The 24,152-nt window shown below is 43.8% G+C and overlaps 2 protein-coding genes across 2 annotated transcripts in view; both read right to left on the bottom strand.

The window, feature by feature from the left end:
* Nucleotides 1-24,152, bottom strand: part of rabgap1l (RAB GTPase activating protein 1-like) — a 102,939-nt gene that overhangs the window by 43,986 nt on the left and 34,801 nt on the right. The window contains 4 exon segments of the mRNA XM_080769797.1: nucleotides 2,976-3,119; nucleotides 4,278-4,403; nucleotides 6,106-6,180; nucleotides 6,821-6,934. Coding sequence (XP_080625923.1) covers nucleotides 2,976-3,119; nucleotides 4,278-4,403; nucleotides 6,106-6,180; nucleotides 6,821-6,934 — 459 coding nt within the window.
* gpr52 (G protein-coupled receptor 52) lies at nucleotides 20,466-21,641 on the bottom strand (the record flags this gene model as incomplete). Its single annotated transcript, XM_080769604.1, has 1 exon — nucleotides 20,466-21,641. One exon carries the CDS (start codon nucleotides 21,639-21,641, stop codon nucleotides 20,466-20,468), a length of 1,176 nt encoding a protein of 391 aa, XP_080625730.1.

Below are 24,152 nucleotides of genomic sequence, written 5' to 3'. Positions count from 1 at the left end.
GTTCCATGAGACATCCAATCGTCTGCCTTCAGCAGTAACAAAGAGCAACTTTTTCCTCACCTTGAGCTGCAGGTTTTGCTATGAATTGTGGGATAGGAGGTTAGGAGCCCAGTTAAGAGATTAGTGAGCACAAAAGAACCTTTTGTTACATTTAATTATAATTCTTATTCTAAAACAATGGGGAGAGCAGCTGTGCATGTTTTAAAGTTTCACACTGATGAAGGAACATGATAGAATTATTGGTGATGGATGGGCAATTTAAACTTTTTATCTTGGTTAAATTAATCCCCAACAATCCCATTGGTCCTTCATCATCAGTGTTAAACTTCCAGATATTAATAGCTGCTCTGCCTATTGTTTTACAACTAGAATAGTAATGAAATGAGACAAAAGGAGCTTTGTTCGGTCTAATCCCTTATCCTAGAATTAATTTGTTGCTGTCGGGTGGAGACCTTGCATGTCCAAAATAGTTCATTTTTTAAGATTTTAAATAATGAAAATAGGCCATCTACAATCTTACGTGTTGCATCGTGGTACGTTGTGTGAGCTTCTGCTATTTTCACTACTTTTGTGCGACACTCTTGTATGATGAAAGTAAGACATTAATCTAATGGGGGGGGACTACATTTAGAAAAATGGAGATACGAGATTTCTGGGTGACAGAAACAAATTGCATTTGCCTGGAATACCTGGAACACAAGGTGTGGAGGTGTGAAGAAGGAAGTTGTTCTCAATTTGGGGTCGACTGACTCTCCAGGGGTCCTTGGGGGGCTCCCAGGGGTTCCCCAGATTCTTTATTTTTTTATAAATTCAGCATCATTTTAACCACTTGATCCATTTATACTTTGGCTATCCAAATATATAATAATAAGAAGAAATATATATATATAATAAGGGAAAAAAATATATATATAATTTGATTTCGAATAGTCTTTGCATTTGTTTAAACCCAAATCTTCTCTTCTCGAGGTCCCTGGCACAAAATAGTTTCAGATGGGGGTCCGTGGCTAAATACAATACATGAATGTGGGGGTCCTTGATACAAACTGATGTTCTAAGAAAGCAGGCAGTCTGAAGCTGAGCAAGCCTGCCTTTTTTTTTTTCATTTTACATTATATTGTTGCTCATGTGCAGAAACCTCTTATCTCTTCTCCATATTCTATGTTGTTGTTTTTTTGTTAATAAATGAATGCCCACACAAAAGTAGGCCTATCAAAAGCAGCAGATCCACTTTTGCTATTTTTGAATTTGAAAGTAACAGTTTTGATTGTATGAGGCTTCCCTTCCGACAGAGACGATATTGAGCTAATGGCAATTATATTTGCATAATCGTTATAATGGTTTTCCTTCATCTTTATGAAAGCAGCAGGATGAAATTAACATATTTCATATTTCCATCATTATTTCCACGCTATTCCACTTCCAGGGCTTTCTAAAATGTTCATAAGTATAAAAAACTATACAAAACATTCAAATAGCAAAAATAGCAGATGCTTACCACAAGTTGCAATGTGACATCTTATGAGCTTGTAGGTTTGCTCTTTTTGACATTTTGAAAAAATATAAAAGTATATAATTACTGTATTAAAGGACGATATATTCATATAATTGGTTCTCATTCATGCTCATTAATATGGTACCATTTTTGTCTACTCAGTCCGTGTCTCAGAGGAGGGCTGTGGGCAGTTCAGAAACCTTCCTACCAGTGACATTATCGGTGGGGAATCCTATAATAGAAGCCATTGTTCTCGTGTTTCAAATAAAATAAAATCTTGTTTAAAAGAAAAGCCTAATTATTAGGTCATGGTTCCCACAGCCACTCCTTTGAGACACAGACCGAGTAGCAAAAATAGTGCAATTTTATCATGAGCATTACCAACTAACAGAGACCTAGAGTTCTTATAATTGTCACGGGTACGGTATAATTGTCACCATACTGTTCAATGCCAAAAAACAAAATCATTAACCACAATCAATGATTTATATGACAACTAACTGTCATGCATGATCATGACAGCTCAAGTGGTAAGCTGGACTATTTTCTATCATGGGGAATGTAGGAAGTAGAGGCCTGCAACCAGTCTGTCAGCCAATCAAATGACAGTATGTCTGGTGTTGCCAGGGTTATGTCCATATATGGGAGCATCTTCCGCCCACTCAACCACCACAACTTGAACTTTACATTGTTGTTGTTGGGCAGAAAACCAATAATTACGATTTTTAATTTAATACATGTGATTTTAATTTTCCCGTAAATTAACGCCCTACTTGATCATACGACCAGCTCAGTGGCCTTGTGGTTAGAGTGTCCACACTGAGATTGGAAGGTCGGGGTTCGATCCCCGGCGGGGTCATACCAAAGACTGAAAGATTGGGACCAAGTGCCCCCCTGCTTGGTACTCAGCATCAAGGGCCTAGCGTAATGTCCAGGGGTGTACTATACTACTATATTCTATATGTACTATATATACATCAAGCTACCTCACACTACAGAAACAGGATATAGGCTACTGCCCTATGGGCCACATTGCTTGGCAAGGCTTACTTTGATCATACTACAGCGTCACACAAAAAGCATCAAAAGTAGCAGATCTACAAGCTCGAAACCCAGCGCAAAGCGACATGTTTTGAGCTTGTAAATCTGCTACTAGATCTAGATCTGCTATCACCCGACAGTGTTCTTTTTCAGAAAACAACTAAAACGATGGTGAAGAAAACAAATCACCCACTTCTGCGCTGCTTACAAACTCGCCTATCGGCTTGTTCCTGCAGCAATGCAGGCGTGCCATTAATGACGGTAAAGCACACCCTCTTGTGTAATGTTGCTTAATTCTGACGCCGATAGTGGATTCAAAATAATAATTAGTAAACAATTTGTGTGGTTTCGATAATTCCCATGTGCCCAGACAGACAGACAGACAGACAGACAGACAGACAGACAGACAGACAGACAGACAGACAGACAGACGTCTCACCTCATACAGCAGTAGGTCAGTGATATGGAACACCATGCACAGAGGGAACTTGGCGGTGAACAAAGTCAGGAACCATTGGGACGCGAACATGTGAGCTTCAAGGTTCAAGTCCTGGAAATGACTCCACAGCTCTGGGATCTGTTCCTACACAACACACAGATAGGACACTAACAGTTTAAAACATGACTATACAGGTCTAGGATCTGTTCCTACACAACACACAGACAGGACACTAACAGTTTAAAACATGACTATACAGGTCTAGGATCTGTTCCTACACAACACACAGACAGGACACTAACAGTTTAAAACATGACTATACAGGTCTAGGATCTGTTCCTACACAACACACAGACAGGACACTAACAGTTTAAAACATGACTATACAGGTCTAGGATCTGTTCCTACACAACACACAGACAGGACACTAACAGTTTAAAACATGACTATACAGGTCTAGGATCAGTTCCTACACAACACATCTACAAGCTCACAGCTCGGCACTTGGATGGGTGTGAAAATAGGCAGCAGTAGTGCACGTGCGCGCAGATTTCTGATTTTCTGGACAGTTTTAAAGGATGCCCAGTATTCTGCTATTTTTGAGAGAAGGGTCAGGGCATTCCATACTTGTGTGACAGTGCTGTAGAAGGAGAAGTTACCCATGTTTGTTTTATAAGTGCGTGCGTGGTAACAGGTCGTTGTTCTCGCTCCCTCTAGTATTATGCCTGTGTGTCGCTCACTTTCTTAATTAAAATTAGTCAGGCATGTGGTTACTGAGGGCAAAGCTGCATTTACAAATTTGAATGTCAATCCCATTTTCAATTGCTTAACTCTGTATACCCGGAGCCAACATAGGCTAGCAAAATGAGTTGAAAAGAGGTGGGTCATGGGCCCCAGGCCGAGAAGTAGTGGAATTAGTTTGTTTTGGGAGATTTGAAGCTTAGTCTTAAGTGACTTTGGGATGTTGGAGAACCAACAGTTGGAAGCACAGTCAAAGGAGGGCTGAATTAGGACTCTGGCAAGAGTCTTGAGAGCACTTTTGTTTACAAAAGACCTTCTTCTGACCAAGAATCTTGTAACTTGTAACTTTTTATTTTATATGAAATATCCTGTATCATTAGGGTTTTATGGACAATGCTTCTGAACATACTAGTTTGACCACTTCAAATGCTGTAATCTTAAAATAACAATTGAAAATAGCCATTGAGAGCTTGTAGTAGACATGCTGGCTTCCATTAGATCCAAATGAGTGAAATCATTGGTGAAATGACTGAGAATTTGAATCCAGGAGAAGGTACGTACCTGTAATAGTCTCTCCAGCTGGTAGAACTTACAGTGAAGATCCTCAAAGTTGTTCCTGTACAGATCTCTGAGGCCGTAGTCGTACATGATCTTCACCAACACACAGAACGCCTGTTCCTCTGGCATCTGGAAACCATACAGAAAATAATGACGCTTTTTGTGTGTTTTTAGTTTTTATGCTAATGACCCCTATAAAATCCTCAGGACTGAAATCTGTCCCCAGGACTGAGAACTTTAAGCCCAAAATGTGTGGCTAAACAAAGTATTTCTGTGAGCCAGTTCCGAGTTATTTTTATACCACGCATTTTTACATTTTTATCCTCACACTTCACACAACGGTGACTCAGAGTCAATGTACAGTAGCTGACAACACTTTCGAGGACATGCTGTATGGTAGTGTGAACACACATATAAGTGGTTAATATCTCCCTGCTTACCTCTAGCCTACACTACCTCCTCCCCTCTCCTGTCTTTTCTACATTCTTTCCTTCTCTCTCTCCTATCCTACTCTCTCCTGACTACTGGATTCGTGTTGGACGTTATACAAAATAACCTCTACCCCCCCCCCCCCCCTCCTCTCTCTGTCTGTCCGTCTCATCCAAGGTCATTTCAGAGTGGGGAATGTGTGCTCTATTCATCATTCTGCTTCATCCTTCAACACCCACACACACGTATAAACACGCTCACACTCACGCACGTACATAACACATTTACACACATGCGCACACACACGACATCAGCGGTTCTTTCATTTCTCATGATGATGATCTGGTGAAGAAATTATTATTATTATTAGTTATAATAATCTATTAGTTTGTAGGTGTAAATCATGTACAATTTGTCACTAGTGGTGATATTTAGTACATAATAGTTATGCCTATATTTATATTTTCATCTGATCTTTTTTTTACTTTACAACACTTATGTGTTTGAATCTATGAATGTGTGTTGAAGTCTATTATGGTGTTGCTAAACTGACTGTCTGGGAGTGGTCATGATCTTATGTAATGTATTTGTATTTTGTATGTGTAATTAGGGCTGCAACACATTCAATTGAATATTTAAAAGACAAATCTATTTCAATAAAATAATAGATGTTTTAAAACAGGCAATTGACACGCTCACAACGGTCCCATCGTGGCGTGTTGTGAGCTCGGTAGATCGGCTATTTTCGCTAATTTTGTGCTACAACTTTGTACAACAAAGAATTAAAGATTGTTTAAGTAGTGAATCAGAGTAATACTGTACATTCAGTCGATTATAAAACATTAATTTGAAATTCTCACGTTGATTTATAATAAAAACACGTATTTAAAATAACACTCTATTATTCAACTGATGTTATTCTATTATTCAACATGCTGTCAGTTCAGTGAGAGTGGAGAGACTCAGTGCATCAACATATACCTCCATGGAATGAAAATGCACACGTGTGCGATCATATATTCCTTAGTCATCGAGGTGAAAACATGCAATTTAATTATCATCGTCTCTTATTGTAGACTGCTGAATGTTGGGTCTATAAAATAAGCGGTTGGGTCTGTAATGTATCGGAAACAAATCGGATCTCGGACAAATTTCACCAGGTACAACCAGGTCTGGGTCATTTGAAAAAGATCTCAGAACCATTTGGGTATATGAACAAAATTCATGGGACCATTATGATTCGGGTCCGTCTATTTGGACCCGTGAAGAGCTCTACCTTACCGTTTGTAACCTATCACGTTACTACGGTTCATGACAGTATTGAACTGGATACCATCCACCTCAGATTGCTGTACACTGGTAATATACTGGTGAAGATGCTGGGTGTACTGGTAATACTCACATGCAGCAACAGAACTGCAGCCAGAAAAGACTGTCCCTGACAATATCCAATCTCCTCATCATAGACTGAGTAGGCCTGAGAGAGAGAGAGAGAGAGAGAGATTGAGATTCAGCAAAAAACAGACACTATAGCATAGAGGGACTCCGGTAAGCCATACAGGGTTTGAGTGGTTAAACACTGTGGAAGCAGATGCATTGTAAATGGCATACTGAACACTGTGTGCCTGTCAACACATCACAGGTGCACGACGCCCAGCATCCGGACACACTCAGCAACACACAATCTGCATATATTTACATACAAATGACCAGCAGTCTGCCCACACTGGCCCACATACTAACCTCTCCTACTGCCCAAACCGTCATCCTGTCTCTCTCTATCGCTCTCTCTCTCCCTTTCTCTCTTCCTATCTCCCTCCATCTCTCTGCCAGTCCCTCTCGCCCGCTATCCCCTGGGTCATTCTATTAGAATATTTAGAATAAATTGAATCTATTATGTATTGAAATAAAACACAGTTTCATCTCAGTGATGTGAGTTATTTCCTGCTCTGCTGTCATTGTACCCTCACTCCCTCAGTGGTCAAAGGTGCGAGAAACATCGTGCACCCAGCTATAATTATCTCTATTGTGTTCATGTTACTCTACGTGCTGTGTGAGTGTGCGTGTGCGTGTGCGTGTGCGCCCATGTGCACTCTGACGTGTCACTGTGATGTCACCTTGCAGATCTTGAAGAGCGAGTCTTGTCCATCACCATCAGATTCTTTAAAGTAGTCGTGAGCTGGGAACGTTCTGTGGATGTCTCTGGTGATGACGCCTTCCTGGGCAGAGTCCTGAAAACACACACAATGTAGATGTTTATGTGACCATGGGGTGGCACTGTTGGGTATTTAAGTGTGAAGTTCACTGCGTTCCCTTATGTGTTGTTATGCTCTGTTGAAAATGCTATGATGGTCGCCGCTGAAGTGGAACTATACAGGAAAATATGTACTTGGCAGTGTGGGCTTTCACAAAAACATGCGTCAAAATATGTAATTGGCTGGGAATTTAAGAATTCACGCCAAATAAAAAAGAATAAATTAGCCTGCCTCTACGTTGTAGCACTAGCAATAACCTCTCTCATAACCTGTTGTCATTGGCTAAGCAATATAGCCTTGACATTTAGCTTAGCAGCTAATTTAGCTTTAGTCAAACAGTTCTGCCAGCTCTGTACCAAGAGAGGCACGCTAAAGAGGCACAAAGCCTCAAACAAGCAGAGTGCATGTCATTACTCACATGGACCATAACATCAATAATCTGAGCATGTCATAATACATTAAGTGGACATTTGGAACATAATTTATTTTATTCATTCACTTTAATTATTGTTGATAAATATATCATATCATCATATCGTGAACCTATATATATTATCGTATGGTAAATGTGTGGTATTGTTACATCACTATGAAACACAGTCTTCATACTGAAACATGCCACTGAAACACAGGCATGGCCACACCAAGAGTCAGCTACAGAGTTACGGAGTTGTACACACTTTGATTCAATAATCCACTCCACTGACGACACAATTAATTACAGAGAGCATCAATCAACTGACCATCACACCACACAATCAATTACAGACAGCATCAATTTACTGACAACCTCACTGGTGACACCACTGGGCTCTGTTCTCATCTAGTTCCACACTGCTTCTCCCATCTTACGGTATTGTATAATACAATACAATTTGTATTATTATCTTCTTTCTGCCTATGCTGACTTGTTTAGTTAACTTCAACTGCGTGTCATTATAATGTTGTATTATGATCTTCTTTCTGTCTACGATGGCATGTGCAGTTAACTATAATATGACATGTGTCGTTAATCCTGCACTACTATGCAACTTTCCCCTTCCACCCCGAACTTGGACTTGAAGCCAGTTTCGTCCTTTTTTTAACCTTTGAGCTAAATAAAGCCTGCCTGCTTGCTTACATTTTATATATTATATTTATCAGGTAAAAAATGTTATTATATATATATCATCATCATACTATAATTCTAACAATGTCTGAGTGTCTGTCTGTGTGTGTGTCAGAAACACCGCTATAGCTCCTCATTGCCTGCACCAATCGCTCCCACTTTTCACACAGGCATTGACCATATGGAGGGCGTAACAAAGCCCTTTTTTTGATTTGACACATTAATGATTATTAATGAATTTATTAGTGAATTAAAAACGCACCGGGCGCAGTACCCCCACGGCCACAAGGGGGGGGGGGGGGGCAAATATCTCACAACGGGTAAGGGCTAGTATATATAATTGTATATCTCTGCTGTCGGGAAGAAACCACCTACAGTTACTCCAACATGTGGAGAGGATCAAAGCAATACTGCCTCATCAAAGTTGGTATTATGACTTTATAGTTTGTAAATTACTTGCATGAGAGGAGTGGAGTTAGCTGCTTTAGCAGACAGTTTGAGGGCCCAGTGGAGTTAAGAGGTTTTGTCCGATATTTACATGAGGTTCTTTTAACCAACTTAGAGACATAAATGGTGTCCAATAGCACTGATTTATAGAAAAAATCAAAAAAATTGAGTTAGATGGTTTCCACCCGACAGCAACGATACTTGATGTTGTATTACAATACTCTACCTTACAGATTGAACATTACATTGTATTCATTAAAAAGGTTACATATTTCACATATAATGACGTGTTGTGAACTTCTTTCTGTCTATATTATAATGACATGGCGTAGTGAACTTTGAAGTTTTTTGACAACCTGTCCAAACCAAAGACAACAAGAAGGCAATAGTTAGCCTGTTACCATTCATTGTCATACAATGAATTGCAATTAACACTTTAATTGTAAGAAAAACAGAAATGCTTCCGTTTTTAGGCTTCGTAAACAAAAATGGCACAGGGCAGATATGCCAAATATCATTAACAGGTCAACTTATAGTACAGATGAATGGAAATTGGAAAACGATTCTGACAATTTGTGCGGAAATAATTGCAGTTATCTCACGTAATTGCAATCAGGTGAGATAATTGTGACAGGCCTAGGAATAGCAGCAGCCCTCTCTGCCTCCCGGCAGTGGCAGCTTCTCCACGCTCCTCATCTCTCTTCATTAGAGCGTTAGACAGACTGGCGCTAATCAGTGCATAGTAATTAACACGCAGCCCCCCTTCCAGAGCTCTGCTGTTCCCATGTCCTTGGACATCCATGCAGAGGACTGACTGACTGACTGACTGACTGACTGACTGACTGACTGTCTGTCTGTCTGTCATCAAACTCAGTTGTCATCCTGTGGAGCAGGGGTTCCCAAACCTTTTAGCTCGAGACCCTAAAGAGAAATTAGATGTCAGGTAGCTACCCGATGCTAACGCAAGTAGCATTATGGCTTGATCAATCGAAAGCGCTATAAAAGCGCAATTGCAATTGATCAACGGCAATGGCGGTAAGCGTAGTATTAAATAATAGGCTTCAATTGACCTAGATCTACGGCAATGGCGCGGAAACGGTTAATTCAAAACATTCTCATGGAGGGACAACCTAGATAGTGCACGCCGCCAGTTGGTCCTGTGTGTAATGGTTATAACTCTGTTTTCTTGGTTGGCTACTAAAATATATCCTCTAGGTACAACGCAGGAGCAGAGGCGCAGCCAGAAAAGAGATTCTAGATGGGCCTCACAATGGCCAGGTGGGCCGGGTTATTTCGGGTTATTTATTTGCCGTATTTCGGTTATATTTCGGGTTATATTGCCCCCGGAGTGACAGCCGGGCAGTTGTCATCACACATGTCATGAGCTGATCAAATATCAATAGCTGCTAGCTAGCAATCATTCATATTTCATAAGCTGTAGGCTATAATACAAATAGGAATAAATCCACTTGAACTAGATGAGTGTGTGTGTGTGTGTGTGTGTGTGTGTGTGTGTGTGTGTGTGTGTGTGTGTGTGTGTGTGTGTGTGCGTGCGTACGGTCTCCTCCTGTTTGTCACGCCGGTGGTGGAGTTTAGCTGCTACCGGGCCCGGCTCTATATAGATACGGTCTCTTGAACGTTTTGCAGCCACGTGCGCTGCTCTAGTATGCCGCGTAATGTGGCGAGGCATGCCGGGGGTTCCGAACCAGAACGCACATCTCCAACACCGGCAGCAGCAAGAGTATACTCCATCGCACGCCGATGTAGCATGCCGGAAATATCAGATTAGTGGAAGCTAACAATGCGTCGCACTCACAACGCTATAAGCGTCGTTTAGCTTGTATTGTGTAGATCAGATCTTTTCGGCAAGCGACACCGTCACACGGCTTCTAACTGAGGCTTTACCTCTGTGTGTTGTGTCCCAGGGCATGCCATTCACACCGTACACAATAACTATAACGTTGGGGGTCCTTGACATGATGCCCAGGTGTGATAACTATAACGTTGGGGGTCCTTGACATGATGCCCAGGTGTGATAACTATAACGTTGGGGGTCCTTGACATGATGCCCAGGTGTGATAACTATAACGTTGGGGGTCCTTGACATGATGCCCAGGTGTGATAACTATAACGTTGGGGGTCCTTGACATGATGCCCAGGTGCAATAACTATAACGTTGGGGGTCCTTGACATGATGCCCAGGTGTAATAACTATAACGTTGGGGGTCCTTGACATGATGCCCAGGTGTAATAACTATAACGTTGGGGGTCCTTGACATGATGCCCAGGTGTGATAACTATAACGTTGGGGGTCCTTGACATGATGCCCAGGTGTAATAACTATAACGTTGGGGGTCCTTGACATGATGCCCAGGTGTAATAACTATAACGTTGGGGGTCCTTGACATGATGCCCAGGTGTGATAACTATAACGTTGGGGGTCCTTGACATGATGCCCAGGTGTGATAACTATAACGTTGGGGGTCCTTGACATGATGCCCAGGTGTGATAACTATAACGTTGGGGGTCCTTGACATGATGCCCAGGTGTGATAACTATAACGTTGGGGGTCCTTGACATGATGCCCAGGTGTGATAACTATAACGTTGGGGGTCCTTGACATGATGCCCAGGTGTGATAACTATAACGTTGGGGGTCCTTGACATGATGCCCAGGTGCAATAACTATAACGTTGGGGGTCCTTGACATGATGCCCAGGTGTGATAACTATAACGTTGGGGGTCCTTGACATGATGCCCAGGTGTGAGAACTATAACGTTGGGGGTCCTTGACATGATGCCCAGGTGTAATAACTATAACGTTGGGGGTCCTTGACATGATGCCCAGGTGTGATAATATAACGTTGGGGGTCCTTGACATGATGCCCAGGTGTGATAACTATAACGTTGGGGGTCCTTGACATGATGCCCAGGTGTGATAACTATAACGTTGGGGGTCCTTGACATGATGCCCAGGTGTAATAACTATAACGTTGGGGGTCCTTGACATGATGCCCAGGTGTAATAACTATAACGTTGGGGGTCCTTGACATGATGCCCAGGTGTGATAACTATAACGTTGGGGGTCCTTGACATGATGCCCAGGTGTGATAACTATAACGTTGGGGGTCCTTGACATGATGCCCAGGTGTGATAACTATAACGTTGGGGGTCCTTGACATGATGCCCAGGTGTGATAACTATAACGTTGGGGGTCCTTGACATGATGCCCAGGTGTGATAACTATAACGTTGGGGGTCCTTGACATGATGCCCAGGTGTAATAACTATAACGTTGGGGGTCCTTGACATGATGCCCAGGTGTGATAACTATAACGTTGGGGGTCCTTGACATGATGCCCAGGTGTGATAACTATAACGTTGGGGGTCCTTGACATGATGCCCAGGTGTGATAACTATAACGTTGGGGGTCCTTGACATGATGCCCAGGTGTGATAACTATAACGTTGGGGGTCCTTGACATGATGCCCAGGTGTGATAACTATAACGTTGGGGGTCCTTGACATGATGCCCAGGTGTGATAACTATAACGTTGGGGGTCCTTGACATGATGCCCAGGTGTAATAACTATAACGTTGGGGGTCCTTGACATGATGCCCAGGTGTGAGAACCACTGCTCTGTATGTGTTGCTGCTGGTCCAGGAAGAAAGTATAATAAAGAATATATACTCCAAAACAACAGTGAAAAACCACTGATGAGTCTACCGATGATCCGAGTTCAAAGAGAATGTTTTAAATGTGATTTTACTATTATGATATTATTGTCTTATTGGCTAAGGAATGTGACAAAAATAAACCTCCATGAATGCTTCAGTGATTTTCATTCCATTAAGACGTGGAAAGCCTCCTCTGCACCTGTGGCGTCTCTGTGGTTCATTCAGTTTGGGTAAACTAGCCGTAATATAGAATGCATGAAAGGTGGAGCTCTATTTTCAGAAGTGGCAACGTTATCATTCTCACATGGATAGGGCTGATGAGCACAATCTTATTTATGGGTACATAGCCACATACTGTACCTTTGCGGCATACATACAATCATTGCTTATATTGACTTCAGAACCTGCCTTTCCTCCTACTGTAGGTAGCACTGCACCAATGTTTATGTTAACACCCCCCCCCACTCCGTGTGCATTAAACTACGTGTACAGGTGCTCCTTTGAGTACTAGCCAAAAATAATAATGTGCCCCCAATAAGTGATGTTTGAACTCTGCCAGTAATTGAGTTTTAATATATATATTTTTTTTAGAGTCGGTTTTATTAGATTGTACTTTAGTTTCTGTGCATTGTGTGCTTATACGTATTGTGCTATATATAATCTTGTACTGATATATGGGGGGGTCTGTGGTCTTTGGCCAAATGCATGTGAATTTGGGGGTCCTTGACATGAGCAGGTGTAAGAACCACTGATGTGTGTGTGTTGTTGCTGGTCTAGGAACCTGTATTGAACAGACTGACTTCATAGAGTCATTTAGCTGTTGCACACCATGCTTCAGTCTGCCCTCAGAACACATTTAATCACATTAATTAATCATTGTGCTGCGTGAGAAAGTTGGAAATCATTTCACAACCCTGAACTCGGTCCAGCACACACGCACGTACATACCCACGTACATACTCACGCACGTACATACACATATCCAACAGTATGTAGTCCAAGAGACACACAATCCTTGGTAATCTCTCTCTCTCTCTCTCTCTCTCTCTCTCTCTCTCCTCTCTCTCTCTCGTGGTGCAAAAACTAAGTGCGACTAAAATGTGTATATATTCTTTTAATTGCGTATTGTTTTCTGTAATTAATTAATCAAAATTAATCAGGTAAGGGCCCAGCCCTAATATACACCCCGAAACACATGCTTTTAGAGACAGACTGGTGGAGTTGCATCGCTGACAGAGTAAAGTAAGTGATTGATCAACTGATCATCTAAGATGGTGCGTCAATAACCACGCACGCATGCGTGCACGCACACAGGCACACACTCTCTCTACACTACAGTATCTATCCATCCACTCAGTGATATTAACGTACAGTAACAATCACTGTACAGCTGCCCACTCACTGTACAGCTGCCCACTCATGGTGACTGTATGAGTGGACTGAATCCCCCCCCCCCCCCCCCCCCCAACACACACTGCACACACACTGTATGAGTGGGCAGCTGTCACTGAATCACCACCCCCCCCCCCTCCCCCCAACACACGCAAACGACCAAATTTCCCTAGAAGGATCAATAAATAATAATACAACTTTATTTGTTTTACCTTTCATGACATGAACTGCAGCTCAAAGTGCTTCACAGAGCATAGAGAACATAAAACAACATTAAAATAATAGGAGGAAAGATAAAGATCGTATCTTATCTAAATAAAGATCTTTTAGTTTTAATTGCTTGTCAATAAAGTATTCTTTCTCTCTACAGTATCTATCCATCCACTCAGTGATATTGACGTACAGTAACAATCACACATCTTATTTTAGAGACAGTGTTCCCATGGGATCCACGCCCCACCCACCACCAGATGGGGCGTGGTGACTGTATGAGTGGGCAGCTGTCACTGAATCCCCCCCCCCCCAACACACACACACACACAAAGAAAGAAAGAAATGTTGTGCAATCAGAGGCCGTTATAAAATGGACTATACAGTACACATGACACGTCACTGCGTCTCATAATAAACACAGAAAACATGCATCTCACATGATTATGTAGTTCATGTGAGATGCACATTTTCTCTGTCTGTGTTTAGTACTAAGTACATATAAAACAACTGTAAAGGGTTCTATTATCAACACGGTTTACAATTAAAAGGGTTGTAAATCCACATGTTGACTGGCATCAACATAAAGAACAACCTGCCTAGATGTGGCTGGCTTATATGGCTGATGATACCGTCTATCATCATAATGTATTATTAATATCATACAACATCTCTATATAACTTGTTTAACATTATATATAGACACGCGGCAAGTGTGAATTCATGAATCCCAAACTCATCGTTAATTACGAACTGAACTGAGTGGTGCTGTATTGTACTATACTGTACTGTACAAGCCCTCCTCCCTGGCATCTCTGTGTGTGTTGGGGACGACGACGACGACACATAGCCGTCTATAGGAATGGCTCTAATGATAATACAAGCGCGCGCGCGCGCGCACACACACACACACACACACACACACACACACACACACACACACACAGCAATGCAATGCAAAACCATTGATGTCATATTCTGTGTTTATTGCATGGACAGTGAAACCAAAGACTTTGACCGAATAAGAAAAATAAAAAAGACATACAGTTCTTCTAATCCACACATGACACAACAGCAGCTACACAATCCTCATGTGATGCTGTTTGTAATGCTGTATAAAGATTTAACAACCTCATTGTGTGTTGCATTGTACAGCAGTGTAACAACACACAACACACCCATTTGCGCGCGCACGCACGCACACACACACACACACACACACACACACACACACACACACACACACACTCTAGTATTTTGAACATAACTAAATAAATACTATGTATTATACAATATATAGGATTTTTATAGTAGGGTTGGGATCCAGAAGCGGAGGAACCAGATCCATCACATTTGGAACCGTTTCCGGAATTGCTTTTTCTTTTCTGTCTTTTCTTTTAGCACACTGTCAGAGCTGGAATGTAGACTTGACATCTGCTAAAAAATTGCAATACCGTTGGTTCTCAAACGTATTAACTTCAAGGACCACCATAACTCTGAGATTGTACAAATGGAACCAAACGGGTCCATTCATTTGGTTACACTCTCAGAGTTACAGACCTGTAAGGTCCACTTGGAACCCCTTCAAGTTACCCATAGGGTCCATTTGGAACACCCTCAAGTATGAAAAATGTGTTTATAATAATTTTTCTAGTGAAGGCGAAAATCATCTAGATTTTCTGTTTTTAATATAGGAATGGTTTAAGGGAACCGTTAAGGAATCGTTCAAATCCTAAAGGATCCCAACTCTAACCCAATGCTGTTTTACATACATACATTTTTCTTTTTCTAGCAAACCAGTATGGTCAATATCACAATATACGCAGTTCAACAGAATCAATGAATACAATATTCATTCTCTGTGGTTTTAGAGCACTATGGCCTACACTGCAAAACCCTGGGGTAATTTAGGGTGAGTTCGGACATGCGCACCGGGAGCGCCCTCACGTATTAATTTGTATTGCACAGTGCGCTATATTCAAACACACACTTAAAGTAATAATGTGTAACAACATCCATCTTTGTAGTCTTTTTGGGGAACACCTCTGGCAGCTATGTTGTCTGTTAGAACCGGAATTCCCAGAATTCAAACCAAAACCACGGAAGTACCGCTAGCGAGTGTATTTTGGAAGGCAATAATAATATTGAGAGAAACGGTATGTGTCACGGCAGACACTCGCTAAAAATTGTGTTTAAAGTTGTCAAAAAACAGTGGTTATTGTGAAAGATGTACTGTACCAGCACTGTACCAGTGCTAACGTTACACTTAACTCTATACTAAAACTAACTCTGAGATAAAGAGGCCGATGCTGATCCCAATTCTGAAATAAATTACCCATGTTTTGACCGATATTTTGTCCAAAAGAAATAGCGCATCAATTTGAAAATCTTAGATTTTATTAGTTTCTATTTGAGAACATTTAACTTAGAAGCAAAGAAATAAAAAATAAACATGACTTTCTCATCAATAAACATTTGAAATTAATTCAATATCAACAACATAAAGACAACATTTAATTTTAATTATACAACGAACAAGCATGCAAAATAATAAAAATAAATACTCAACCACTGTTCAAACATATTTTTAAATAGTTTGACATTTTTTGAAGATTTCTCCTATGGTGACGTTCCCAAAACAGTAACGCCAGGTTCAACATTGCCTGAATAATTTGGCAACACTGATGAGAGTCAAATAATGACGGCCACATATCGGCCAAACCAATATATGGGTTTTTCTTTACTCTGAGAGTCTAAAAACGGACCGCAGGATTTTGTAGTGTAGGCCCTTAGGATCCTAAAACAAAACAACACAAAACTCCCGCCATATAAAAGAGGAATGACTTCTAGGAATGTGTTCTACTGTTTTCTCACATAAATATTCATATGAAACGCATTCTACTGCCTCTGTGTGACACATATTCATATGGGCATAATCGTTGTCTTGTTTGACATGTTCCAGTGTTTTCAGTATTATACAAAAAAGACAAACACCAACATTCGGATATGATAACGGCACAGACCAGGCTAAGACTAGAGAGAATTCACTTAACTTTGGAACCTGAATGACACTTTATTGTGCATTCTCCTACAAACGGTGTCGCTCTGTGGAAATAGCAGATCTATCTAGGGCTTTTTACTTGACAATTAATTCTCGCTCAAATAATTGCGAGTGCTTGGCTTTTAGGCATCGTAAACAAAAGTTGCACAGGGCAGGTATAACAAATAACTTACATCATTCAATAATTTTAAATTTTATATGAATAGTTTCCGCTATTTTTGAAAATGACGGTTATGCAAAAAAGTAATTGTGATTATCTCAAATAATTGCAATTATGTCACAGTTGTGACAGGCCTCTGAGCGACGTGATGCGTCTTCAGGCTTGTACAGTAGATTACAGTAGATGCGTCGTCAGGCTTGTACAGTAGATTAGGCTACTTTAGGCTTGTACAGTAGATTAGGCTACTTTATGCTTGTACAGTAGATTAGGCTACTTTAGGCTTGTACAGTAGATTAGGCTACTTTCAAAGAGCGACAACGTCCGTCCAACAGAGTATAAACGAAGCATCAGGGTCACAAGGTCAATCTGGTCAGATATGAATGTCATGCAGCCTAAGACTAGTCTTTCTTTTAAAAAACAAAAAGTGCAATGTGCCGTGTACTGTAGGAGTATGCGTCCAAGAACATGACATCTTCTTTAGCTCATCTCGGAAAATAAAAATCCATCCTTTAGGCAAAGTCAAACAGAAGGAGGTACCAGTTAACAACCAGAAGGAGGTACCAGTTAACAACCAGGAGCAGCATTAGCAGCCTAACAACAGTAGTCACAATATCAAGGAAGGGGTTTGGTTTGTTCGCTTGTTTCCAACCTGTCATCTACCTCAGTGTTTCCAACATGTCATCTACCTCAGTGTTTCCAACCTGTCGTCTACCTCAGTGTTTCCAACATGTCATCTACCTCAGTGTTTCCAACCTGTCGTCTACCTCAGTGTTTCCAACCTGTCGTCTACCTCAGTGTTTCCAACATGTCATCTACCTCAGTGTTTCCAACCTGTCGTCTACCTCAGTGTTTCCAACCTGTCGTCTACCTCAGTGTTTCCAACCTGTCATCTACCTCAGTGTTTCCAACCTGTCGTCTACCTCAGTGTTTCCAACCTGTCGTCTACCTCAGTGTTTCCAACCTGTCGTCTACCTCAGTGTTTCCAACCTGTCATCTACCTCAGTGTTTCCAACCTGTCATCTACCTCAGTGTTTCCAACCTGTCATCTACCTCAGTGTTTCCAACCTGTCGTCTACCTCAGTGTTTCCAACCTGTCGTCTACCTCAGTGTTTCCAACATGTCATCTACCTCAGTGTTTCCAACCTGTCATCTACCTCAGTGTTTCCAACCTGTCATCTACCTCAGTGTTTCCAACCTGTCGTCTACCTCAGTGTTTCCAACCTGTCATCTACCTCAGTGTTTCCAACCTGTCATCTACCTCAGTGTTTCCAACCTGTCATCTACCTCAGTGTTTCCAACCTGTCATCTACCTCAGTGTTTCCAACCTGTCATCTACCTCAGTGTTTCCAACCTGTCGTCTACCTCAGTATTTCCAACCTGTCGTCTACCTCAGTGTTTCCAACCTGTCATCTACCTCAGTATTTCCAACCTGTCGTCTACCTCAGTGTTTCCCAAACAGTTGATTTGGAACAAATGGGTGCACTTACTGCACTCAGCGATGTAGAAAACTCCACTGATGACCCAGCAATGACTCCAAGAGCATCTATCAGGTCAGGAGAAAATTTGCCTCAGGAGAAATCATTGGTTTGTTCGTCGCTTGGCTGACAAATAACAGTATTAAAGTCTTTGTTGACACCATCTAGAAAACATCTGATGGGTCGACTCGAGTGGAATGTACACAAGCGTTTGCAACACTGTGCGGCAGAAAACTAAAGGCAGTACAAACTAGTCCCGAGGTGGAGTCTTTGCAGTTAACCTATTAGAACTGGTTAAGCATTTGTGTCATTTAAGATTTTAGACATATTTAATGTTTTGGATATTAAAAAATAACCACTTGAGCCGTATGTAAAAAATGTAATAGAAAAATAGCTGAACTACAAGTTCACAACTGAGCGTGCAGACTTACTTTATTTAAAAAAATACATGTTTGAAAATGTTCACATATAATGATTGGGACACATAAAATGTCCGATATAACATGGGTGAGAGCGATATGGGAAAAGAATCAGAGAATTTATTTTTGTAAATCTGTTTTGCATTGAGATGGATGGAGACGGGAGTTTTCAGTTCCGGTTAATTTCCAGTTCCGTTGTTTAGCAACCTAGAACCATTTATACGCTGGCGAAGAGCGCCATCTATTGCAAACCACTGAAAAGACCATAGGATGTAAATCACCGTCTTTGGCAGTGAAGCGTTGGATATGAAATTACGTTAATCACTGTCTTTGGCAAAATAAGGCTCCTGTATAGAGACAACCTGGCCTTTATCTTTCCTTCATCTGTCTCAGAGTACCATTAAGTAATAGTTGTTTAAATTGAAGCCACAAAGCAAATCCTGATTAATTTAACCCAGAGTGTAAAAAATGTACCAATTTCACACTCTCAACCAGTGCATTTACTTGCGGTGCGTTCATTAAAATGAGTCTTTAAAATGTATGGGGGGGGGGGGGGGGTTAACCATATTGCTGTTATGGCTGTTGTGGGAGTCAAACTCGTGACTTTACTGGGTTACCCGGACAGGCTGACAAAATGCTCTCACATCGTTCTGGATAAAGAACATTCACAGTCAAGGCCAAGTTATCATCTGTTGCTATTGAACAGAAAGAACTGTTAAGATGCCATTCATCTGTGTATGCGTTTGTGTGTGTCCTGGGGGCACCCTTTCACCCTTTTTAGGTCATGAGTACACACGAGGATACTAGGCCCATGATTATGTGCTAATGATGCTAATGTGTAAGTATGCAGGGCCAAATCCAATACAGGCTAATCACATCAACTTTAACCTAATCCAAGCAGATATTTATGATCACCACATCACCGTGAAAAACTGGAGGGAAAACCTTAGTGAAACGTCTTGGGGGAATTTCCTCTGCTGATGATATAATAAGAGAAATGTAAACATGAAACCTGACTGAAACGTTGTTACGTACTGGTGCCGGGGGCGAAAATATCAGATCAACACAACACCGGTTTTCGCAACCATGTATAAATCAAGCATTTTACGAGCCTGAGAAAAGCATTGATGACACTAGGATGTAGGCGACAGTCACACACAGCTAAACCTCTTCACAACGCTAGTATCTAGGTGACAGTCAGACAGCAAAAACTTCTCATAACAACCACTTTAAATCGTCACCCCAAGTAGCTTTGCTGGTGTCGGCTCACAGACGTCATGTCGTGCTGGGAAGACTTCCTACTTGTGGCAGTTCATCCCCTGTCAAGTCAATTCAAAGTTCACCAGCGACCTGAGCCCCATTCAGACTAATAGTCGCGTGCCCCCAAACAAAGTCGATCTACACTCTTTCAGCATGTAGATCTGCTATTTTCGGGCACACAGCCAGGCATTAATCAACGCTAATCCCGTGAAGACTCGAGGCTGAAGCTCCCGACATCTTGTAGGGGGGGAGGGGGTAAGAAAAGTGAGCTGTACAATCCCCTCCTTGGTGGATTGGGGTTCAAATAGAGCCGGAGTTGGCCCGCTTCCTCACCTTCCTCGGCTCACCGAAATCCCTGTCGTCGGCCGCACAGTGGCTGAACGAGCACATGGTCTGCGACAGCCGGCGCATGCCCAGGCGGAACACACTGTTGGACAGGCTGTAGATGAGGCAGTTGCAGAAGCTGTTGCTGATGGCCAGCCAGGTGGTGATGAAGGACAGGGCGGGGCTGTCCAGCACGTGGGCACTCTCCAGCAGGAAGTAGATGATGTAGGGCAGCCACAGCATGTAGAAGACGCTGGTGATGCGGAAAAGCACCATGGCATAGCGCCGGTCGTGTCCGTGGCCCCCTCCTCCACCGTGATGGTGGTCTCCGCTGACGCCTGCCCCTCCACCATCGCCTCCGCCGCCTCCTCCGCCTCCTCCGACTACAACCTCACCGGCCTCCATCTCCTGGCTGGGGAAGCGTGCACGGCGCTCGCTGATCTCGCGGTTGTGCTGCTGGCAGATGCGGAAGATGTGGAAGTAGGTGAAGCAGACGGCGAGCGCGGCCGGCGCGTACAGCAGGCACACCACGAAGCTTGTGAAGAGCGCCGACGTGGGCCAGGAGCGGGCGCACCACTCGAAGATGTCCCCGTGGTAGCCGGGCTTGCCCCAGCCAAAGAAGGAGGGCAGGAACACCAGGCCGGAGTAGAGCCAGATGAGGGCGATGCAGCAGCGCAGGCGGCCCGCCGTCACCAGCCGCGTGTAGGAGAGCGGCCGCGTGATGGCCAGGTAGCGGTCCACGCTGATGCACGCCAGGCACGACATGGACACGCTCTTCAGCACCGAGATGACGTAGCTGAACGCCTGGCAGGTGACGGGCGACTCCACACCGGCCGGGTAGCGCAGCAGGGACAGCGCGGGCACCAGGCAGCTGAGGCCCACCAGGAGGTCGGCGTAGGCCATGGTGCGGATGAAGTAGCTGGTGGTGTAGTGGTGCAGCAGCGGGGCGCAGTGGAACACAAAGATCACCGTCAGATTCCCGGCGATGATGAGCGCCGTAAGCAGCACGATGACGGCCGTCTCCAGGACGCAGGCGTCCGGGCCCTCGCGGTGGCCCCAGCCCAGCGGACACGAGTGGTTCCCGACCAGGAGCCCCCCGCCTAGGCTGCTGTTGCCAGTGGGCGCCGCCATTGGAGCGCTGGACTGATTCATGGCCGAGAGCTGGGAAGCCGTCCAGGTGGGTCAGGTTGGTGAATGGTCAGTTCCGCCAGTGCCAGGCTGGAACTGGACGCCCGCCCTCCTCGCCAACCACTCAGCTGGGCCGTCCGCCGCAACCTCAGAGCTCAGTAGATTTTCTCTCTCTCCGTCTCTCTCTCTCTCTCACACACACACACAGTCAGAGTGTCACATAGCTGGGTTTCAATCAAATGAAACTGTGACAAAGCGTGGAGGAAATCAATACATCCTCAGGAGAAAAGGCTGGCGGCCGGCTCAGCTCTCCTTTTTCCCATCAGTCATGTTTAGAAGAGCCACAGAGAAGCAGAGGGGAGAGGGAGGGAGGGACAACAGCAGAACGAGCGCAGCTGCGCTCCCTCAGCGAACGGACAGAAGGAGACAACGGCAGCGTGAACGATACGGCCTCCATGCGCCCCGGAGGCTTGTATACGGCTCCCTGCTGAACAGCCCACCTGTCTGCCGGCCACCTCTTCTGACTCTTACCGCCAGTTGTCACCAGGAGGGAGAGGGCACAATCTGTCCACACTAAAAGGCAAAGAACCACCGGAGGGGTGGAAAGCAGAAACCAAAGTAAAAAAATAAAAGACAGCACCGTGGGGCGGCCAGCGATTCCGGCAGGGAAAGGCTGCTCTCTCACTCCTATCGGAACAGATCCCCAGTCAGTGCAGATTAAACCAGCCAAAGAGCATGTGGCTTGTTCTATTGCGTTAAGCTCTGCGGGGTGAAAGCGAACTGTACGCGTCGCTCTGACATTCAAAGATAGTCTTTTGTTGCGGCAGAGCAGCAGCAGGCCCACAGGGCTGCTACTTTGTTTTGTGTGTCACGGTCACTCGGTTTGTTTTGGTGCCTGTCTGGGCTGCCTGTTTGTCCAGCTATTGTCTGAATCAAAACACAGACTCAGCCTACATCAACACAGAGATGTCCACGCCGGGGCTCACAGCACACAGCGCTGGACATGCAGGACCCGGCTGTGTTTACAACACATCCACACACACACAGGGGGAGAGACAGAGAGACACAGCCGTGACATGAGTCCATATAAACAAGCGCTGACATCCGCACAGCGTGTCACATTATCCATCATGGCAGCATCGAACATGAAGAGTAATCCAACACGGAAGTATCCAGCGTGACGGTATCCAACAAGGAGGATTATCCAACAAGGAGGTTTATCCAGCAAGGAGGTTTATCCAATGTGTCACTGAAAGTATCCAAGAAGAAGAAGAGGAGCTCTCCGAGGTGGGTGGGTATAGAACAGGAGCAGCTGATGAACAGGCTCTGTGCAGGAGCAGTGAGAAGCCAAACAGAGTAAACTCTGCAGCTCCACTCAACAACAACTCCTCACTGATCCAGTTCAGCTCCACTGCTCAGCGCTGTGTGTGTGTGTGTGGTGTGAAATCAATCCGCATTCCTCTTGTTTATCCCATAAACTTGTTTTCAGTGGCGTGCCGGCCGTGACATTCTCCAGAGGCGACAGGCCGTAGGGGGGAGTGGCAGGAGAGCAGAGGGAGGTGCTAGGAGGTGTGAGGAGATGCTAGGAGGACAGAGGAGGTGCTAGAAGGACAGAGAAGTGTCTATAGCGTCTCTATTCAACACGCCGGTCCTCTGGTCTGACGTGTCTGTGTCGTCCTGCTGTCCATCTGAACCAACGGAAAAGCCTCGACAAAAAGCCTTAGAGAGAAACCGCGGTCCCGACTCCCCAGTGTGTGTGTGTGTGTGTGTGTGTGTGTGTGTGTCTGCTGGTCTCAGCTCAGTCATTAAAAAGACACTCCAGCGCTTCTCCTCCACACAGAATGAACCAGCCGGCTGATCCCAGAGCAGCAGACGTGAATGAATGAATGCGGTCGATCAACAGAGAGCAGCGAGGAGCAAACACTTTGAAAAATGAGCACAGACGGAGTGATGCTGGTGTGCTGGGAGAGAAGGGGGAGAGGAGAGGAGGAGGAGGAGGGATGAGAGGAGAGGAGGATAGAGGGAGTTGTGTCCCCCTGTGCTGCCTACTGCAGTGAGACACAGAGATGCTGTGACTGGGCTGCACTTCCCTCTCTCTCTCTCTCTAGCCGGCCACACACTGGCTCTCTCACTTGCTCATTTGCTAGGTCTCGCTCTCTTTCCCTCACACACTCTCTTGCCCCTCCATCCCCCCTCCTCCCAACTGCACCTGATGCTCTCTCTTTCTCTCTCTCTCTCTCTCTCTCTCCCCCCCCCCCCCCCCGGAATGGTTTCCTATGTACACCATTCACATTGTTTTCTATTGGCACCCCCCCTCCTCTCATGCTCCAGTGGTCGTGTTGTTGTTGCAATGAACCCATGACTTCCTGTTTCTGCCAGGACTGTTTTAACACTAATCATCTGTTTTATTACTACCACTACTATTACTAGTACTATTCATCTACTATTACTACTACTACTACTACTACTACTACCACAACCAGATCCACCTTCTTTTACAATAGATTGACCCATAAAAAATAACTGTTATCTTTA

The sequence above is a fragment of the Protomyctophum bolini genome, assembly GCF_963924005.1.
Source record: "Protomyctophum bolini genome assembly, chromosome: 8".
Taxonomy (NCBI): domain Eukaryota; kingdom Metazoa; phylum Chordata; class Actinopteri; order Myctophiformes; family Myctophidae; genus Protomyctophum; species Protomyctophum bolini.
Note: the sequence above shows the minus strand (reverse complement) of the source record. Positions and strands in the feature narration are given on the sequence as shown.